General features: G+C 34.7%; 1 protein-coding gene across 1 annotated transcript; it reads left to right on the top strand.

The window, feature by feature from the left end:
- The first annotated feature begins 802 nt into the window (after positions 1-802).
- On the top strand, positions 803-1,420 carry LOC118680910 (uncharacterized). Its single transcript, XM_070108476.1, has 3 exons — positions 803-901; positions 972-1,139; positions 1,274-1,420. The coding sequence occupies exons 1-3, from the start codon at positions 803-805 to the stop codon at positions 1,418-1,420; spliced, it is 414 nt and encodes a 137-aa protein (XP_069964577.1).
- Positions 1,421-15,378: the final 13,958 nt, after the last annotated feature.

Raw genomic sequence — 15,378 nt, 5'->3', positions numbered from 1 at the left:
GAGAGAGAATAAATAGAAGTTTCATTGATTTTTTTTTGCAGTTTACTATAGGATAGATGATTGACAAGTGCTATCCAAGGTCACAGCCGCAATAAGGGACGTTTTTGCCTACTTCGAACCGATTAATGTCGCAATGATAATTAAAATCTGGTCCTATGCTGATCGCCGAAATTGTCTAGAAGGAGAAGAGTAAGAATGAAGTACAATAGTAGTACCTTCTTTTTACTGTTTCACCATCCAGGCGAATTGAAAGCTTGAGTCGAAGCCAATCACCTAAACAGACTTATGAAGAATCCAATGTATTATGTCGACATGATATTTTAGGTCTATCTTCAGAAGCTGGAAGCACTTGTGTCAAATTATCTAAATGTAATTTTTGTATGGGTGATCAGTCTTAAAAGGCTAACATAAAATAAGTATGGAGGTATTGGATAATGGCTTTCTATATATAACTAGACTCTTCAAAGCAAATTAGATAATTACGCCAAATGATCAGATAAAATATATATAATTACATTTAAATACGTGCGGGAAAATGAACTCAATACTTTCAATATCAAGTCATTATATACGGCCGTAAAATTAAAAAATGCACATTGCTCAAATTTTATTAATAATTTGCATCCTCGGCGTTACAATGCATTATCTGGAATTGCTGCTGCTGTTTTGTATTATTCCTGTGAACGTACGATTAAATTTATAAAAATATATCTTAAGTAGAAAATTGTGTATAGAACTTTGCTTCCAATAGGTACACTCGAAAGTTACTTTGACCAAAATCGTTTGCACCAGCAAATACCCAATGGCGATCTACGAAAAGTGTCTCATCGAGAGAGGCAATAAATCGCTCAATACCATAACATTACAGCAGAAATTACTACAACCACTTAGGAGTGTATATGTAAGCGCTTGGTAATCGCAATTGAAAATATATTTCTATATTTATATGATTTTTGATTTTGAAATTTCAGCTAAATCTCTCCATAGTACAGCTTTCGAAGAGTCTCAATCGGGTGCTTTATACCTTCGACAATGTAGACGTTTGCAATTTCCTAGTTAAACGCAGAAATCCCGTTATAAGACTACTGTTCGAATATATGAAACAATTTAGCAATGTGAATCACAGCTGTCCATTCCAAGTGAGTATTAACATAATGGTTCTCAAGATATGTTAGCTAAGCTTCATATCAATTAATGGATTTGAACTCATATTTCCTGATGTGTGTGAGTAAATCTTTCTCATAATCTTATAACCTTTATCGTTTTTTTATAGGACTACATTTTGCTGCGAAATTTAGTTATTAAAAATACAGATCTAGTCCGTGTGCCAATACCAAAGGGGGAGTACAGTGTAATGACTTCTTGGAAACTAAACGGTATTGGTGTTGTGGAGGTAAATGGTTTTGGAGTTTATGAGTAGATAACCTGGAATCAAAATACTAAGATCTGTAAAAATTATTCAAGATCTTAAATCTATACTCATGATTTTTAAATATTTGAGTTATATTATTTTTTTCGTTAAATTACTTTTACTTTACTCAAGACTATTATAATTTGATATTTTCGAAATATAACTGAAAACCCGTGAATTTTCAATACATTTTATAAACTGAAATATTGTTTGGGTATTATGTAATATATTTATTAGACACTAAGGTTATTTTGTTAAATATAAGCCTCAAAATAAAAGGAAATCTTCGAGTTGAAAAACTGCTAAGATGGCATTCCAAAAGTTCTCTAGAAACCACGTACTTCATAAATTGGAGATTATATGAATGGTATTCTCCTATCTGCGCTGTGGTGAGCTGGTTACTATACCATAAAATCACGTATTCATAATAATAATAGCTCTGTTTCGGCCAAGTTTTCTTCAGCATACGATTGTAAGGCTTTTTTTACAGGATCTGATCAGTTCAGCAGGCAAATCAATTCACATTTCTCATGCCTGTGTTCCGTGTCACATAGAGCCCGAACTGTAGATGAATGTTGCCTACTTTGAATCGTCAAGAAAGAACGAATCATTGAAAGGCGAAATGAAATGTAGTTCCAGCCCAAATTGTATGGTTAATTAAAAAACGTATTCAGGCTCATAGCCACTGTATTTTTCTAACGCTGATCGGTTTAGCTCAACCAAAAGTATATATGTATTTACATAAAAAGAAATAGGAAAATACCTTACTCAGAACTCACATCCTTTTATAAAGTTATTAGGCACATAAATAGTTTCCAATAAAAAAAAGGTATTTTAGGTAAAAACAAGGAAAACGTTAACTCCGGTTGCCCCGAATAAAAAAGTTTTCCATGCAAACGCTTTATTCCGATCGTTAAGTTAAAATAGCTGCTATATGCTATGAGATGAGATTGCATTGTTGCCATAGACAATTATCCATGCGCAATTTTGTGAAGGTATTACGTCAAATAAAAAAGTTTCCCATACAAGCACTTGATTGTTCAGTTTGTATGACTACTACATGCTATAGTGGTCCGATATCGTTCCGACAAATAAGCAGCATTTTAGTGAGAAAAAGACAGGTGCAAAATTTCAGATCGATATCTCAAAAACTAAGGGACTAGTTCGCTTATATACAGAGAGTCAGCGGACATGGCTAAATCAACTCAGCTCAGCAAGCTGATCATTTACGTATATATAATATTTTATAGGGTCTCCGACGTTTTCTTCTGAGTGTTACAAACTTCGTGAAAAACTTAATATTCCCTGTTCAGGGTATAAAAAGATATAGAACATATATATGATGTCAATGTATTATTATGATTCAATTAACCAAACACATAAATCCTCTTTTATTAATTTTTTTTCATTGCCTGTCTGTTTTTCAAGCTTTATATTAATAAAAAGTCCAACATATTAGTATAGAATATAGGAATAAGTTCAACGGTATGATGGATTTTATGGTGTTCATAACTAAAATCTTCCAAATATCCAGGTTATCCGAGTCTTGTAACACCCTTCGCAGCAATGAACCTACCGGCTATATCTATGGGTGCTCTATGTAAAAAGGTAATAACTGCCATTGTCGGTATTGCCTACCACAACTGCTGTTGACAGCAACTTATTGGATCATGTTCTAGCCGCTTACTCCATAAAATATTATAGACCTTACTAAGATTTCTTAGAACAAATAGGCTAGAAGACCAACGGCTCCACTATAACAGAAAAAAGCAATAGACTTCTTCATTTTCACTTCGTGACTTGGTCCACATGAAAGCTTCTTATCTTGAATGAGCTTCTGGTCCTTCATCCTGTCTGCAATCTGAGGGTAAATATCTGCTAAACGTCATCACCCCAGTTCGTAAGCGGTACATTATTGCTACAAGGTATTTTAGTACTTTTAATATATAACGGTCTAAATTGCAGCTGTGAATGACATTTGCTGTCATCACTTTCTTGAACATATGCAGCCACAAGCTCTTCAGCTTCAACTTCAGTAAAATAATGTAATATCGTGATAAATAGTACGTTTTGCTTTCTTCTAAGCCAAATCATTTATTTCGTTGATTATACGGATCGTGCATATGTTAGTACTTATAAACACATATAAGTGTTTCTAAAAACATACGCAAAGCATTTATACGAAAGCTCTTCTCTTCTTTATCGCTAACAATTCACAAATCGCTTACGTGGTTGGGACAAATCAACACTGTAGTTTTATACTCTTGCAACATGTTGCTACAGAGTATAATAGTTTTGTTCACCTAACGGTTGTTTGTATCACCTAAAATTAATCGAGTTAGATATAGAGTTATATATATATATAAATGATCAGGATGAAGAGACGAGTTGAAATCCGGGTGACTGTCTGTCCTTCCGTCCGTCCGCCTGCCTGTGCAAGCAAATTTAAGATATCATAATGAAACTTGGCACACGTGTTCTTTGGCAAAAAGGAGAGAATGAGTTCGTAGATGGGCAGAATCGGACCACTGACACGAATACAAAACGTCATTAAGCGAAAACTTGTAAACTGCCATAATTAGCCACTTAATTAAGATATATAATAATAATTTGGCGTGGCCACTAAGAGTTTTAGTGTTAATGTCTTCTGTATCACTTCAGATACAATAACCAAATTCACTCCCGACAATTCACTTACTAAGTACTCTTAACCTACACTGTAAAAATGGATTAAATCGGATAATAACCCCGGGCATTCCGCATAAAACGGTTCTTATAAAAACTATTAAAAGCGCGATAAATCAATAAACAATTACGCCAGAGACATTAAATTTTACACCCGAGATGAAAAAAGAGGGCTTTATAAAAGCCGGGATGAAAATAATATGATGGGCGTGATACCGCCCGTAGTTCCTATTGTGAGGTACCTTAATGAAACTGAGAGAGCATCTTCTTGTATTAATAATATGTCGTAAAGTCAAAAACAGATCAAATCAGGTCAATATAACCCCTATCTCCCATATTTGTAATACGTACCGCAAGTTGCAAGAGTATAAAATGTTAGGTTGCACCCGAACTTAGTCCTTCCTTATTTGGTTTTATATTACAATTAGAATTTTTGAAGCATGAAGCACATACGCGTCACGAATCATCACTCTTATTTAACTGTCTTCAACATTATTCATTAGTTGTTATTGTGCTGTTACGTGCAGATGTTGTAAGAATGAAAATATTTCACTAGAAGTATAAATCATGTTTCAGATATGTGTGTACAAGTATATACTTATGTAAGTACTTGTGCTTTCCTCCTGAGTGAGAACAATATGAAATAAGTACTTAAGAATTAGGAGTGAATTTTTACTTCCGTAAGAATGCAAGCATAAATGCACGTGTAGGAGCACAGGAAATAGAAGTATTAAGAATTTTGGTACTACATTTTTGACAATTTTCAAAGTTGTGGAATTAATACCTTGTTGTTACATTTTGTGACGAACATATAAATTAATCTCATCATAAATGAAATATGTCGAGAAATTCTTGTTAATACATCTTAACAAAACAAAAAATAAAGTTTTCCAGTAGAGGATTGTTATTTTCGAAGAAAACGGACTTTTGCGGTCGGGAAGGCGACACTCGCTAGCAGTTGGAACATGTTCAAAGAGCGACTCTCATTGGTATCTATGGTGCACTAAGGATAAAACCAACGTTGGCACAACGTTTTGACACCCGTAGATATAGCCGACAAGTGCATTGCTGCGATGGGTGCCGCGATGGGTGCTGTTACACTTTGGTAATTTTGATATATGAATTGTCCTATATATACAAGTTTTGGAATCTTTAGTAACTTCGTCACATCCCTATTGGTCTGAATGAAGCTAATTGTAAGTATTTTCGCAGATTGAGCGAAACTCAGTGGAAAGGTTGCAGGGGAAGTTTTTGTAGGGAACTCTCTATCAACCAAAAGTTTAGACTACCAGAGTACTTTAAAGCTTTTTAAGCAGAGCTGTTTGTCTTCAAGTCAACAGTGGACGTACTTTACTTATGGCTAATCAAGGAGTATTTGACTAAATTGTTAATGGTATGAAGTTACTTCGTCATCCGACTTATTTGGTTGCTTAATCAAAGCGAAGTTGCTGGAAACTACAACGAAAATGAACTTGCAAAAAAGGCCAACTAACACCAATTTGATAAGACTGAGAACGAGTTGGAGCTTCGCCGTCTTCTAGCATGCTAGCTCTGCATCTATGGATCGTGTGAACTCAGTTAGCGTTGGTCAACTACCCGCACTTGTGCGAATACGAGTTTTTTATTTATGGTTTCATTGACGCAGATGATTGGCCAATCTATTGATCAATGACCAAATCGTTTGTGGGCGTGTGTGTGAGTAAAAAGTAATCATTTGAAATGAATTTTGAATATTGCGCATATGCGGTATTAAATAAATGTAACTTTATTATAAAATGTGTTATCGCGTCATTTTTATTACGGCCTGAACTTGTAACAGAACTTATGGCAGGACTATGTATATATTTCGTATAAAAATTTAATCCTTATATACTTACACATTTTACCACATTTATAAATGAGCTGCCTATGTATGTTTATATCCACTTTAAGGATGTAATGAAGAGAAGAACACGTACGCGCTCCTGCAGAGTCTTGGCAAAACTTTGCATAAATCAAGAAAAAAAGAACTCTACAAAATATTCGCAACGCCTAACAAGAGCAATGCATATTTTATATTACAACGGAAATCCGTCAAATAATGCCGAGGGAATTGCGCAAATGAATACTGCAGATCAACGAGCGTAAAGAATACTGATGAAAGAGGGACCAAATATTTTTTTTCTAGAATATATTATTTGCAAGACGGCGGCAAACGATGTGCTTTTGTGTGTGTGTGTAGTACGTGCTAGGATTACAATTGTAGGAGAAAGTGAGAGTAGGTGCGACCACATTTGCATAACAAACAGTCGGGAATTTCAAAGTGATGTGCTCGTAAATATACATGTATGTATGTATGTGATCTTTTATTTAAATAAACCATTAATATATATATATACCTATGTATATACGCATACATGAATATCTAAGCCCTACGTGAAGTAAATTTATCCGTGTATATATCTGTTTACTAGAGACCACCTCGTCTGTGTTGTGGTTAAGTTGTGTGCGAATATGTCAACAGTCTGTCATTGAAGATATTTACGAGCTTTTCGTACACAACATTCAGCTATGCCATTGTCTTGCCGCTAACGAAAGTGGCTTTCAATCAAGTGAAAGTTACAACGTCACGCGCAGACGGTTAAAAATATAGCATATAATTAGGCACTGTCATTGAGCACACACACATACATGCATGCTTGGTTTGTAAATGAACTTGTCTAACACAGAACGTTCCACAATGTGGTGAAAGCTGTACACATAAATATGTAATTATATATATATATAGTACAAAATATATAGAGAAATGCACGCAAAATACAAAACTGTATATATAAATAAATTGATATGCATACTTATAAAATATTTATAAATATATTTTGCAATCTCTGTAAATAATTCTTTTTCATTTTCATCAGATTTGTTTTGATCTATACATATTAATGAGCTTTCCGAATTTTTTACTGAAAATGGAATGCTCAGCTATTGTTAAATTTACTTTCACCTTTGATATAAAAAAAAACTCGAATGATTGATAAGCCTGAGTGTAGGCAACGAATTGCTTGTCTAGAATGGCTTCACCTTTAAAGCTATCCATTAACACTGTGGGATACTATAGGGTATCATAGACCTGCTTTTAGTTGTTGTTGTTTGTAATTGTAAAATGGATAGCAAAAGACAAAAAAATTGAAAACCCCAAATAGATATTTTTCAGTATTCATATAGAATATTTTGTAATTATCCTTCTTCCTTACCTATTTTCAAAAAAAGTTGTTTCAGAAGATCAATTGTTACTTAAGGGGTTAGACCATAAGAGGATTTTCAAAAAAATAGAAATATTTTTTGGCTATCAACCGGTCCGAAAAAAATTATTCTATGGGTAGTTTGTCTAAGTCAGTTTGAGGACGTAAAAATTTAAATCCGCTCACCCGAAACAGCATTTTTCAAACCGGACGACGATGTTACAATTCATCCCAAACGGAATATTTTTATTATTTTATAAGTTTTCTTTATATAGATTAAAATCCGGCTTAACATTTTATTTTAGAGTGCACGAGTTCTTAGAATTGTCCCTGCTCGTACAAATAAACATAACGTTTGAGAAATCTGAAGAGAAATCAGTTCACAAGTATTTTTGAAAACTTTTGACACTATTCTATAACCGCCTTGCTCGATATTCAAATTAGCAACCAAAATTGTTCCGATCTTATGAGGATAACATCAATACAAGTAATATTTCAAAGATAACTGATGATTGTCGAATTGGGTGAGAAAAGGATCGAATTGTCACTTGGGCTAATATGACGATCCCTTCTATTGATTGGTAGCCGTAGTCCAAGTTCTCATATATAAGCAAAACTTTAAAGAAAAATTGGTCATTGATGTAATAGCTCAAACTTATAATATTTTAAGCCTGTAGTGACTCTCTCTCTCTCTCTCGACGATCACTCATTACCTTTCCGATCCACAACCTCGGTTGTCTTGATTAATGGCATACTCCATCTTTCTAACAAACTGGTTTTGAAAATGTGTTCGAAACAGTATCAGCAATTTCAATAATTATTAAAATTTCTTTATAAAAAGTTCTCAAAATTTCAAGCGGTAAGGAGCTTTTACTTTTAAAATAACATCTTTAGCAATACGACATACATTTTTCTAATTTCTGGTATTTCTCTAATTAATATACGAAATTCTGTTACAGCAGGTTGTATCCTGTATCTCTGCAGACGAGTAACGATCTAATTAAGAAACTTCGTTGAGCTTTTGACTATTTTATAAATTTTCGAATAGCAGACTTCTCGAGTTTAACGAACACCCCTATTCTGTGCACTTGCAACATATTGCTATTTTATCAATGTTGACAATATATCAATATTTTTCTATTCTGTATCGTAACTTAGAAGCTATTTTCATGATAAAATGTCAAGATATCAACCGCTCTTTATAGTGGTTTTTACAAAAACAAAAAAAAACATCTGTTTTATTTCTGTGCATAATTGTGAAATCTATTTGCTAAAATGGAAGATATTTTAATTTTATTGTTTTTGTTTGACGAAGAGGAAAGTTACGAACATAAGGGTCGCATACATTTAAGAAATTTAAGAGATATTACTGATCAATTTTCGTGGAGCAAAATTTTCAATTGACACATGAAATTTGTCGCCACCTCATTGAAGAACTGGTCCCACGTGATAACCAAAACACATCAATGCTTTTAACTATATTAAATATATGTTATAAGAGTTCTGGCAGCTTTAAAATTCTTTGGGCATGGCTCATTTTAAATACTCAAATCATTAATCTCAAGCAGAAATCAAATTTTTTTGTTTACATTATTTTGTACACCACACATCTGGGGAAAAGTGCAACTCTCTGAAGCTTTATATTTTATCAAGCTTGTCAGAAAATTCTTTTTACTTGAGTAAGATCTTGCAAAATTGTCAATATTTTGTTAACTTGTAAAGTGCACTGAATTGAGGTGCAAATCTACTGATATATTATTGTATTTCATAACCAACTTTATCTTCAACATTCTGTTCTCTGATACAAAAATAGTGGCCTCAGATTATTGTACTTAAGTTTATTATTAGAGCCTAGAGAAAGAAAGTCATTAATTTTTATTAGTACATACCTTTAAAGCTTAAAGTCGCCGCAGTATTTAATCTTACACGCTTTCGCATTAAATATCGATTTTCGCCGCTGGTAATTCAATCAAGCGCCCGATGTCTTCTTCAATTATTGGCCCACCAAACTAAATTGAAAACATATGTTTTACTATAATACAATAAAATCAAAGTGTGGAGACGACAAGATATGGAAGCAACAGAGGAGTGCAAAAAAATCAAGCAAACAAGTCAGCCAATTTCTGGTGAATGACTTCGCTATCAAACCAACAGACAGTCACGTACAAGTGCCGAATGAAGCGAAGCAAAAGCTCGCCTACGTCAATTGCCATAGCGAACAGCAAAGGAGGAAAAATCACACGAAAAACTCTTAGCTGCCGCGCTACTAAGCAAATATTGAAGATGATGCGGAAGTGCGCTTGGCTACTTCATCAATCGGAGTCTGTCTTCGGGGCAACGTATTTCTCCTTAAATTACTAGCACACAGCCTTCAGTCACACAATTTACTCTTAAATACAACACACTTCCATACTTTCTCAACATAGTTTCATTTCTCTCTTAGCTTGTTTCTTGCACTTACCCACGCAGAAGACCGCATCAATCTTTGCGGCACAGCAAATCCCTGAGGGTCTCATCATTCTTATTGTTATGACCGACATCATTGGCCACATATATTAAACTCACGTCTGTGGCAGTCACTCACACACACACATACACACATTCTATGCTCCTTGGTGTTTAACTTGCCTTGTCTTGTCTTGTTTGCACTGTTGCTTTGGCCTCCCTATTTTTCACTTTTGGCCTCTTCCGGGTAAAGTTCAACACAATCTCAACCGCAGTCCAGAACTTGCGTGCCATATTTGCTTTTCTTTTTTTCCTGCTTATACTTTGTGCTGCGTTGTTGTTGTTGCTGCATGTTGGCTAATAAAATATTTAGTGTGGCTCATTGACATGTCCGGCCGGTGCTGTTGGCCTCAATTGTGTGAATTTATCGAGAATTTAGTGTGCTTTTAGGCGAGCGTTTATGCGCATCTTTATAGCTGCTTACATAACACATACGCATGCATGTGTATACTCGTGTGTGGCTGTGTTAGTTTATTAGCACATTAGCTTGTACATCGTTTGGTGCTGAGTGAATTTATGGGCATGTGGACACTTTCTTTCAATAAATTCACGAAACATGTCCGCATTTGCTCCTAACAAACGCTGACATGTGTGTACACGAGTATTGAGTGAGGGTGTATGGTGTATGTGCGTAAGCTTATATAGACATATCTCCATGATCATTATACTTGTTTAATGTTGAGCTGGATGGAAAAGTGTAAGCACCTACAAGTATTCAGTGGCACGTGTTGCAGGCGAGGTGTTAACTTGCGTCACAATGTATGTATGTATATAATTTATGGCAACTGTTAATTTCTAACTGCGTGCTTAGAATTTCTTTTATGAAGTCTCTGAAATAATCATAGAATTTCACTTTAATGAAGCTGAAATAAATATCGAGATTCATTAAACAAAAACTGTACAAGTGAATACTTGGAATCAAGTGCTTGTATGGACAAATTTTTTATTTGACGACATATCTTTACGAAATTTGGATCGGATCATTGCCAAAAATGTTAAAATCGGACCACTATAGCATATAGCTTCCCTACAAACTGACCGTTGAAAATTAAGTTCTTGTGTGGAAACCTTTTTTATTTGAGAATGTTATTATAGCTTCAGAGAACCGAAGTAAACGTTTTTTTTTTGTTTTCTATTTTTTATTTATTTTTGGTCCATGGAAAGGACTTGAATACTAAAGTCCTTCAAACTTCAAAGAAATCAAATCAAAGAACACAGAGAAGTTTTAATTGTTATGTATTACTGAGATAGCTCATCGCCATTTTTGAATTATCTGAGAGATAGGACAGAACTGACGGTCACTTTGATATCCGAAAAAAAAAATTAAAACCTAATGTTGGGCGAAATTTGAATATTCTCTCGTTAAAATCAAATACATAGAAATACTACATATTTACTCATTAAGATATTTACTTCGCTATACTGAATGAACAGGAATGTATTTGGTCAATTTGGTACGAAAATATTGCTTTATTAATTTACATTTATACTATTTTTAACGGTAGCCAACATTCTCATACTGGTTTGATAGCATAAAGCCCTTCAAAATAGCTCTGGTTTACTTCTTGACGCCTTTATTTGAGTGAAATTTTTTTCAGGAAGCTACTTTTTGGGTGTGAAATATATATGTATAGTGGGACTGGTTACCAATTCTGGGCAATTTGGTAGTTGAGGGACTATTGCGACACCAAACGCGAGCAAACATTTTTTTTTTATTCACTCAATTTTATTTTATCATTTCTTCTGGCATTCCTGAAAAGAGAAAACATATAAATACTTTTGCATTTTACATACTTTTACTTTGTTGAGAGGGTGAAATTTCAATAAATTTTGAGTTTGGTAACCGAATTGATTATAGAGTTTTGACATTTTACCTCTCTAGAGTCTCCGAAAATCTAGCACAATGAATTAAATGTTTTCTGGTAATGGATTTTAAAATCGGGAGGTTAGATCAGAAAGCTTGCAATAATGTTAATGTGACTAATGTGACAAATACTGAATTTTTCGAAAAGCTCAATAATTCTTATTGCTCTCTGCCTCGAATTAACTCCACTGTTCTTAGTTTTGCCATAAATTATGTTACAAAGTTTACAATGCAAACTGCGAAGGGGGTTGAATCGGATCAATGCTGCCCTTAGCCCTCATATACCTAAGATAAAGATTTTCAAACTTCCAGTTGACTTTATACCATATATGGTATAACGGAAACTTTCCTTATATTCGTTATTTAGAAACGTCCTGCTGACTTTACTCCATATCTATGTTTATATATTGATGGATTTATAAAATTGCTTGAAAATAAGTTCTCAAGTAGACCAGAGCAATGCCAAAAATTAACGCAATCAGCCCTTCCATTTCTATGCCCCAATGATTTTAGTATAATTATCGCTGACGGGAAGTAAAATATAGTAAACAAACTGAATGACCAAATTTGATTGTAAGCCATTGACCATTTCGTCGAACAATGAAACTGAACCTGCAAGTTGCAAGAGTATAAAATGTTCGGTTACACCCGCCCTTCTTTACTTGTTTATTAAAATTTGTATACCGTGTTTTCCCCGCATCTAATAATCAGTTCAGTCTTTGGGTTCGGTTATTACTGCTATCTTACTGCAGTGATTGCTTTACTTAGGTGTGGGAAAAAGGCTATTAAGCTTTATGAGTGTTTCAAAAAATTTAATATTTCGAGAATGTTTGTTAACCGCACTACTGGTCATTTTTCCTAAACGTCGACAGTTGATGATAGATAGATAAGTGGTCGTCATCGCATGGTTCGAACTCATTCGGCCATAAAAACTGTTCGGGAAAACATTCGCCGAAAGCCCCTAAATGGTTATATCAGTCAGATAAATGTATAAACTTACCAGATATGGTCTGCACATGAAATACTTGTTATTCAAAGGGTTTAACGTTATCACCAGCCTCTTGTAATGGTTTGGCGAGGAGCTTCCTACAAGTATAAAGGTGTTACAACTCTTCCCTTCTGTGAAAATTAGATTTAAACAGTTTTAGAAGGAGTGATGTCTCTTCGATGGAGAGCATTGGATCATCAAAGCAAGATTCTGTTTCAGCACACAAGGCAAAAAGCACACAACAGTGTAATAAAAGCGTTATTCCTGATTTCATAGCTGTCTGCAAGTACTTAATTCTATTCGATTACATTCTGTGGTCAGGGTTGGAGAGCATTTCGAATAAAATTTTTGTATCACTCATTTGATACATGAATTATATATTGTAATAGAACTTATGGCAGGACAAGGTACAAATAGTATTTGGTTTTGTTGAATTGCGCTTGATTTTCAGTACAAATGTAGTTTTCATCAGTTTTCCTTTATCAAATCGATAACGATGTTCTTATAATATTTATTGCGTTTGACGTGCAGTGTGTCCAAGAGTGCTATTTGTTTCATAAAAGCTGGAGTGTTACCACTCAATCAGCAACGTTTTCACACAGATACAAGCTTGCAAATGTGCACTAGATTGGATTAATTGGATTCCAGTGCTAATTGTGTTAATATTTTTTATTAAATATTAATATATACGGTGCTATGAAGCTCTACAGTTATAGTGTGAACCTTTTAAAAGATTATCCTCTCTGTAAAAAGTCCTCATTGCAGCAAAATTACAAACCATTGAGCACTAAAGCGCGTTGCTATTAGCCTATCTCTCGGATATTTAACTTTAAGCTTGCTGACCATTATCGTAATTCCAATATTTACAGCCTTAATCATTATCCCCTCTTGCACATTTTTAACATAAACGAAGAATTTTGGAGCCTTTCCAGCTTTGACTTTGTTTTGATTCCATCAATATAAAAGTCGGGTTTATGGACCTTTCCCCACCACGCACTCGCTAGTAACGCCAGCAATATTTATTAGCCCCGAGAAGGTGTACCATATCAATAGCGAATTTCAGCGAAAGCCATTTTACTTTTATCATTCGTCAACTTCAATTGAATGGCTGGCACTCGCCCCACCAAATCCACCACACCGTCATAAATCACATACAAATGTACAAATTTAGTGCATACAACATTAATGTAAACGTCGTTTAATATCGCATCAAGTGCTACGTTTTACGACTACTTAAAAACTCGTAAAAATGCAAGTAGAAAGAAGAAGAAGCAGTGATCAACACAAAAGCCAAAATGCGCCAGTCAATCAGAATCGGAGGTGGGGGAGGAAGAGGAACTGTTGGCACAGGAAAAGTATAAAAGTGCTGCGGATATAAAATGCGAAGTAGCAAAAGCAGGTGGATAAGTGTTGGAAGGTGTGTGGGTGTGCTTAGGAATTCCTGGGATTTATGTGTGTTTGTGTGTGTGAGAGTGGCAAAAGTGATTTAATGGCGCTGCATGAGTTCGCTATAAAAATGAAAACCGCACTAGTACAACGAGTGAAAGTTAAATGTGGAGAAGACGTATACACATATATACTTCTAATACATATATACGGCGTGTATGTGTATGAGTGCTATGGACTATAGATATACTTAAAATTCGAAAATATTGAATGGAATACAGTTCCACTTCGATGACGAATATCTTAAATTGTTTTAACAAGTTTCAATGTCAGCGAACATACGATTTTTGAAAAGCCACGCCCAAGAACCTACCAGGAGCTACAACGAATAACGTAGCAAAAGGCGCAAGGTAGCTGAAACAATACGCATATAAAAACACCTTGTACTGATATTCTGCATAAAATATTGAATAAAAAATCTGTCAGTGATATGGGTACTCCGAAGAACAAGCGTTGTCCACCGTTTGCTGGGACTCACAAGGACGTCACGATTGTCCATTTGATCGATTTAGGCTACGAACTGCGAACAATGGTATAAGCACCGAAGAAATTGTTTAGATCGTACGACTATAGCAAATAGCTGTCAAACAAAATTACCGATCAAAATCAAGTTCTTCTATGGAATATTTTGTATTTGTAAAGGTTTTATAGTTTCAGTTCAACCGAAGTTAATGTTTCTTCTTAACTTGAAATATTCATTAGTCCGAACAAATTTTAGCCAACTGAGAAGGTTATCGCCGCCCCGAAGACACGTTTTGCGGAAAACGTACGGCTTCAAGATATAGGTGCATCGCTGCGTCGAATATATCGAATTAAAAAGCATATTACCATTATTTCTTTTGAAACGACAAAAATTGCCGAACATTAGTAGGTATTATTAGACTAGACGTATATATAAAGATAAGTCTTTGCTAGGTCATAAACCACCAAAAATCAACTACTGGCAAAGTTTTCCGCATAAAAATTTACATTCTCTTACTACAAACACTCCATTTTAACAACGATAATTTTCTCGGTTGGTTGGTCAAATACAACTGACTAACCCAAATTAAAAGAATGGAATTTAATGACATTTTTCAAGAGAATTTTCTTTTGACGCTCTGTTAGAGTAGATTAATTGATTCGATTAAAGCCTATGAGCATCTCTCTAACACCTTCGATCAGGAACGGTGGTGATGTTATTTCAAGCAGTCTCGGGTAGTAACGAACGTGGAGCAAAGTATGGGTTCTGCGTATGTGAATACTACCGACAGACATA

This window comes from Bactrocera oleae, chromosome 4 (genome assembly GCF_042242935.1).
Source record: "Bactrocera oleae isolate idBacOlea1 chromosome 4, idBacOlea1, whole genome shotgun sequence".
Lineage (NCBI taxonomy): Eukaryota > Metazoa > Arthropoda > Insecta > Diptera > Tephritidae > Bactrocera > Bactrocera oleae.
This window is presented reverse-complemented; position numbering and strand designations above follow the sequence as displayed.